Here is a 7,599-nt window from a genome sequence, read left to right as displayed (position 1 = left end):
CCTGAAGGAGAGTTGGCAATAAAAATAAAGTCTACTCGTGTGGTTGGAAAGGTCAGATGACTTGGTGCAAGCCACGTAACCATCAACTCCCCCCCATCACCTGCTCCGGAGCTGGCCAGAGCAGAGACTGAAAACCCAAAACACAAAGACGAGGAAATGGCCTTCTTGAGGGCAAGTCAAAACTCAGCATGGCAGCCTTGGACACACATTCTTTCTGCAGCCATGTGAAGACAAAGGGAAGGGGGAAGAGAAGCACATGGTGGGAGACGTGGGGGCCCACTCCCCGACGGGGACAATCGCCACTGGCGCGTGTCCGCACCGCATGGAGATGTGTGGACACAGGTGGCCTCGACGCCATCCAGCAGTTCTCCCAGACCCAGCAGCCTAGAGCAGGGCAGCAGGGAGCCTCCTGCCCACCTAGGCAAGGGGACCTTGGGATCAGCACATTCACCACCCGTGGCCTCTCCAGGCTGCGTGGGCAGCCTCTCCCCTGCCTGTGAGGACACTGTGCAGCCAGCCCCAAGGCAAGCACGGACTTCAGCATCAAGCCCAGGTACCAGGCTCCGTCCTGGGAACCTCACCCCGGGCTGCTGGAGTACAGACCCACGGCAAGCACGGACTTCAGCATCAAGCCCAGGTACCAGGCTCCGTCCTGGGAACCTCACCCCGGGCTGCTGGAGTACAGACCACCGAATGGCCTTTGGACAGCTCTCACAGGACCTACTGCTGCCAATGACCACCCCACCCTGTGACCAAACACTTCGCTCTGGGTATATCCCACTTCCCGAAGTACAAGAATGGTCACAGCAGCTTTATCAATAATGCCCCCAAACTGGAAACAACCTGCATGCCCATCAACAGGAGAGGGGGCAGATGAATTGGGATGCTTCACACAACAGAACACAACTTGATCCACGGCTAGTGGCGTCTTGCAGACGCAGCACTGAGCACAAGGCGCCTGGCATGGAAAAGAGCGAGGGTTCCACGCACAAAAGAACAAGGTCGGCTGTCTGTGTGCAGGAATTGGATTTTGGCAATACTTAGGATATTTGCTCTTGACCTCATCTCATCTCTCAACACACAGAGAAGGGGGTTGGGGGGTTGGAGGGTGAACTGATGAAGAGCCTTCAGTACCTTTGTCAACCCCAGTGCTGAGAAGAGGTGTTGGTGAACATGGAGACCTTGTCTTACCTGGGGGCTCTAACGGGTTGAACTGTGCCCCCAAAGGTACGTCTAAGTCCTAGCCCTGGTCCCCGTGAACGTGAGCTTACTCGGAAGCAGGGACTCTGCGGGTGTGATGGTTAAGGGGAGGTCAGGCTGGAGCAGGGTGATGTCCTCACAGAAGGGGGAGCGTGGACATGCACGCAGGGAGGAGGCCACGCGGCCACGGAGGCAAAGGTTGGGCTGACACGGTCACCAGCCCAGCATCACCACCAGGAGCTGGATGAGGCAGGAGGGACCCTCCCCCGGAGCCCTCAGAGCGAGCGTGGCCCTGACCCCTGAGCTCACGCTTCTGGCCCCACAACTGAGCATAAATTTCTGTTGTTTCAGACTGCCCAGTTTGTGATGCTTTGTTACGGCCCCAGGACACTCATACAGGTGTGTATATGCAGGTGTAGAATGCAACTGTTATGATCAACTGCGGAATTAAGAAAGTAATTGCATTTGAACAGCATCGGGATGCTTGTGGTCCTGCGCTGGTGCATGCCTGCCTTGAGCGCTGAGCGGTTCACATGGCACCCGGGCCGCACCGAGGTCAGTTATCTGCACGGCCCACCTCCTGACAGCCAGTGACCTTGAGTGACCTTGGTGCCCTCGGGCATGTCCCCGACCACCCTGAGCTGCTTTGGTCCGCTCCTCCCTGATGAGGTCCGTGGGGTAACAGCGGCCCCCTTAGGGTGTCTGAGATACCCTTGTGCTGGGCTTGGTGCAGGGCTCCGATTCCGCACCCATGGCCTCAACCCTGTCCACCCTTAGGCCAGCCATAGGGAGCTTCTTTTGCAAGACCTTCTGTCTTCCCCCTAGATTTCCCTAAGCCTTGGATGACAGTCAAAACGACCCATCTCAGACTTTGTTGAGCCTGACCTGTGGGATTTTTCTCGTTTTCCTCTTTTTTTTTCCAAGCAAGGCTAGACCTGTAGGGCACCCACAATCATAACCATCAGTATCGTCATTCTTGTTGCTGAAGTCGGTTTTCCCTGAAAAGCTGCCATGTGGTCAGGATACTTCCCCTTCCTCACAGCCTCTGAAGACACTTTCAATCCCAAACCCCACACGGCACAGGAGGAGTTTCAGCCCCTGGCGTCTGCTTCACTGTTGCCCCTCCAACGCTGAGGGGCAGCTCAGCAGTGCTGGTTATGACAGGACCCTCACACCGGCCTCACCGGGTACTGGGTGACCCCAGCAGAAGCGCATCTGTACTCCGTTTCTGCCCTGCCTGTAGCCGCACCAAATACTCATCTTCCCTGTGATATTTGCAAGTCAAAACCCCAAACCCCGGAGTGCCCAGAAATAATTGTAGATAGAGCCCAAATTAACGCTGGGGAGGAAACTGCAGGTCACTCCCTGGGTCTCCCACCAAACAAACCTACCACTCAGCTCATGCTGGGCATCAACTCCCTTTCCTCCCAAGAAAGAGAGGGACTCTTGGTGTCATGGAATCCAGCCTCTGACTGCATAAGGAAACTGAGGCCCAGAGAGGACAAGGGGGTCTGAGCATCACAGGGCAAGAAAGCGGCAGGCGGCCCTCGATACAGGCCCGTCCTCTCCTCAAGGCTCCAGGCTGCCACTTAATCCTCTCTGCCGGGTCCCCCCGCCCCCAGGTAGAACCCTTAAGTCACCCTAACCCTGAGTCCATACCGTCACCTCTCATCTGACACCCAATAAAGCTCTCCCCTCGCTCCCCACCTGCAGCCCTCTGCCAGCAGCAGGGGCGGCCTTTCGAGCTGGCTGACTCTCCCTGAAGGGAGTCCAACATTCACCTCCTTTTATCCCTCGGGTCCCCTGGCCTGGAGTGATGGGACCTCATCCTCAGGCCTCAGCTGGAGGTCCCTTCTGAGAAGCTCTCCAGCTGCCCACCAGGCACTAGCCGGCCCTGGTCATACTCAAAGGTGAGTGTAGCTGCTCACATGCCCATGTCTACCACCGTCTGCCCACCCCCTCGTTCGCTCTGTGCACACAGAGAGAGCGCCAACGGTGAGTGCGGCCCCCGCTCCCGGGGCCGCAGTCCTAAGGCAACACACACGGCTCTCGGTCCCACCTGAGCAGCAAGAGAGCAGGGTCTGCAGAGGCACGAGACCAGGCCCAGGGGCTCCGTGAGCATTTGTGGGATGGCTGTGAATGTTTCTGCTGGGAGGTGGTCACAGCTGCCATCCTGGGCCTGCCTGGAAGGCTGCTTTTCAAGAAGCAAGCTGAAACTTGTTGCAAAGAGCCCATACTCTTTGGTATGTCCAACCAACTCCACCCCACGTTGCTAGACCACCAGCTCCTCATGGCTGCCTTCGAGGAACTTGGGGCCTGTGGCCATGCCAGGCCTGCCGGCTCTGTGGGTACACCAGCACTTGCAAACTTTGGCCACACACATCACCTGCACTGGACACCCTCAAAATAAAAAGCTCATGCTTCAAAGGACCCCACGTATATGATGAGGGTCTTGTGTGCAAAATGCATAAAGAACTCTTACAACTATTAACAAAAAGACAACCCAACTAAAAAATGGCAGATCTGAAGAGGCATTTCTCTGAAGAAGATACACAAATGGCCAAGAAGGACATGAAAAGTTACTCAACATTATTAGTGATTAGAAAAATGCAGGTCAAAACCACAAGGAGACACCACTTCACGCCCGCAGGGGGCCCAGAATCAAACAGGTGCGGGCCAGGGATGTAAGTGGGGCAGCCCCTGTGGAAAACAGTCTGGCAGCCCCTCAAACAGTTAAGTTCAGTTATTACCAGATTCCAGCAATTCCAGTCCTAGGTATAGACCCAAAAGAAATGTAAACACATGTCGACCCAAAAACCTGTACGTGACTGTTCATTGCAGCGTTATTCATAACAGCCCCGGAGTGGAGATAACCCCAGCGCCCATTAACTGGTGGAAGTATAAATAACATATGGCCTATCCACACCATGCAATATCACCTGGCAGTAAAAAGGAGTGGAGCGCGGAACACCTGCCACAACGTGGATGAACCCAGAGTACGTGATGCTCAGTGAAAGAGGCGAGTTACAAAGAACATATATCATAGCATATTTATATGAAATTCCAGAGTGGGTAAATCCATAGAGACAGAAGATGGCTTGGTGGTGGTCCAGGCCTAGAGGGTGGTCCAGGGGGAATTGGGGAGTGATGGCAACATTGGACAGGGCCCTTTCTGGAGACCCCAAAAGGCTTTCACATGGGTGGTGGTGATGCACGTGCACTTCTGTGAATACAGTAAAAGCTACTGAGTCGTAGGCTTTAAGTGGGTGAACTGTATGATACGTGAATTACATCCTGATGAAGCTGTTAGAGATTTTTCTTTTCTTTCTTTTTTTTTTAAGATTTTTTATTTATTTATTTGAGAGAGAGAGAATGAGAGAGAGAGCACATGAGAGGGGGGAGGGTCAGAGGGAGAAGCAGACTCCCTGCCGAGCAGGGAGCCCGATGCGGGACTCGATCCAGGGACTCCAGGATCATGACCTGAGCCGAAGGCAGTCGCTTAACCAACTGAGCCACCCAGGCGCCCGAGATTTTTCTTACTTTAACCCTAAAGCAAGAATGTCCAGAAACTTGCAGACTAATGTGCTAGGCATATGTTTTCCAGTGACTTTTAAAAATATCTAACCATTAAACTTCAAGGAGTCACCCCCACTGCACACAAATCGCACTCAGCAGGTCCCCCAGGCTTCAACCCCTCATCTCACTGGCCATTCCTCTTCTAGAACCTCTGAACTTCTATCCTTCAAGATCTTGGAGGAAAAGTACTACCATCTAACTAATTCAGATTCTTCTACTGACAACTTACAAAGCTATTAGGAGGTCATAGAAAAAAGTTTTTCTTGAACTATTAATCATGGATTTTAATTTTTTAGTGCTATGGTCACAAACCACAGCTGCTTTCATATTCAGACCACAGGCACCGGGGGATGGGAATGGCGCGTGCACCCTCCTCATGTCCTGGGCCTGGGCCCCGGGGTCCTCAGGGGAGTGGAAGCTGCTGGCCACAGGACCCCAATCAATACCAGACTCAGGACGTGGTCAGCAGAGCGTGCCAAGGAACGCCTGGATCCAGTCCAGCAGAAGCTGCAAGAGGGACAACAGGGACAGCCTGTAAACCCCCAAGCTGTGTCCACCCTGCCCGGTGGGGGTCGGCTGCCCAGGAACATGCTGCACGCTGGAGCCTGGCTGACCTCAGGACACTGACCACAGCCCTGGCTCTGGCAGTCTAGCTGGCAGGCCACGAGCATGTGCTTGCCCTTTCTGGCCTCAGTCTCCCCAGCTGCCTAGAGATTCTCAGCCCTGGAGAGGCAGGACCAGGCATTCGTCCTGCTATAAAGGGGCTGGGGACGGAGAGTTAGGAGAGAAGTGAGCCTTCCAGGGACCCAGGAGCCTGGCTGTCCCACCGTGCCAGATCTGTACACTCAGCTGCTCCCATGACCACGGTGGTGCCCCCACCGTGGCTGCTGAAGCCGGCCCGGCCGGGGAGGTGGCTGGTGGGGGGAGGCTGGGTAGAGGTGAAGGGGGAGAGGCCGGGGCAGTGGGGGGGGAGGGGGAAGCAGGGCACCCTGGACTTTGGGCTCAAACTTGGGCAACCTTCGCTACTTCTCTGAGCCCTGGCTTCCTCATCTTTATGTGGCAGAACAGCAGCAAGAGTGATAATGTTTCCCGTAACCCCCGGAGGCGTTTTGAGGACGGAACAGCAGCTGTGTGAACGCTGGGCACAGAGCCCGGTCCTGAAAGGCACACGGCAGCCTCTCAGGCAACGTTACTAGTGCTGCTGCTCTTACAGCCCACACTGGGCATCCCCTCCGCAGGTGTTCACACAGGTAATCCCACGGAGGGACGGGAAGAGCACCCTTGTGGCATCGAGGGACTGGAAGTAGCCCTTCTGCCTCAGCTCCCCTGTGAGAGGCTGCAACCTCTCAACTGTCTGCCCTCAACGGAGGGGCCAAAACCACGAAGAAGCCCAAGGAGGCTGGGAAGTTCCACGAGGAGCCCATGCCCATCCCAGGCCTCATTTCCTTCCAGAATGTTCACGCCCCCAGGCTGCATACCCTCCAGCTGTGTGGACCCCTCCCCAGTCATCCCTCCTGAGCTGGGGGCTGCATGAACCACACTGGTTGTCCACACTCCTGCACCCAGCCATCTTCCTGAGACAGGCAAGCCCACCGCAGCCCCCTTTTCTATACCGATTCTCCTGAAGGAGATGTGAACTTCCCTTTCTGCACAGGGAAGGAGGTGTCTGTGCTCGAGGACCCCTGACAGCAACAGGGGTGGCTTCACCACGCCTCGGCGGGGGGCATTTGCACCAGATTCCTACAGCCCCAGGCTTTCACCCTGTCCTGGTGTCCTTCATCTTGCCTGTGTGAGTAACATTCTCAGCCCCACCTGCTCCGGGCAGCCCCAGATCAGACGGGGCAAGTGGATCAAACCCCTGACGGGACATCTGTCCCGAGGAAAGGGAGCAAGAGGCCCAGAAATACCCTGAACACAAAATCATACCTTCGGTCACAAGTTACAAACTAGCAGCAGTATTCTGTTTGGCCTCCAAGGTATTTGGAATGCTTCTCAATTAGTTACCATCATTTTTGAAGTTTGAAAATTAAGTAGGAAAAGATAGTCGTATTTCTAGCTTATCCTGAAAACTGGATATCAGGACAGATGGCCAAGATCTGGCGAACACAAGGCAGCTGCCCCTTCCGGTGGAGCCCATGCCTGGCAGCTTGCAACCCGCCTGCCCCCAACCACCAGCATCAGGCCCACACAACTTGCACAGTCCTTGTGAGCACTTGGGGGTGCAACCCACACTTTAAATGCAATGAACTCTGTCTTGCCAGTGCACAAATGGCCTTGTGGGGGCTAACAGGAGATGGAGGAGCAACCTTGGACCAAATGGGTTACCCAAGCCCCAGCATCATCAGAGTGGACATCAAAAACATGGATGCTCCCCGTGAATTTTCTTGGGTCATCCTGGCTTTCAAATATCCCTTCTCCATCATCCCACAAATTTTCATATGCCAACGAATGCCTTAATATTTATTCTGGTAGCATGGTTTCTATTTTACGCAACAGGAAACTACAGTGGGTGGGGGTGGTCAATCCAGTCCACTGCTAGTTTTATAAATAAAGCTTTACTGACAGACTGCCATGCCTGTTCACTTAAATTTTGTTGGGCTGCTTTTGGGCTAGGACAGCAGACCTGAGTAGCTAAGACACAGACCACATGGCCTACAAAACTTAAAGTACCTATCAGCTGGCCCTTTATAGAAAAAGTCTGCTGATGCCTGAGTCATTCAGGAGAGGCAAAAGTCACCTCCTTTAGGAGCATTCTTTGGTGTCCATATCTGGGTTCCTTGTTTAAAACACTTATGCTCGCTGGGGCGCCTGGGTGGCTCAGTC

General features: G+C 54.4%; 1 protein-coding gene across 1 annotated transcript in view; it reads right to left on the bottom strand.

Annotated features, from left to right (window-relative positions):
- Window positions 1-613: 613 nt before the first annotated feature.
- The window catches only part of FAM20C (FAM20C golgi associated secretory pathway kinase), a 19,497-nt gene continuing 12,511 nt past the window's right edge, over window positions 614-7,599 (bottom strand). The window contains exon 4 of the mRNA XM_081819188.1: window positions 614-5,283. Coding sequence (XP_081675314.1) covers window positions 5,151-5,283 — 133 coding nt within the window. The 3' untranslated portion in view covers window positions 614-5,150. The remainder of the gene's footprint in view (window positions 5,284-7,599) is intronic.

This window comes from Leptonychotes weddellii, chromosome 5 (assembly GCF_054177405.1).
Source record: "Leptonychotes weddellii isolate Sample4059 chromosome 5, ASM5417740v2, whole genome shotgun sequence".
NCBI lineage: Eukaryota > Metazoa > Chordata > Mammalia > Carnivora > Phocidae > Leptonychotes > Leptonychotes weddellii.
This window is presented reverse-complemented; position numbering and strand designations above follow the sequence as displayed.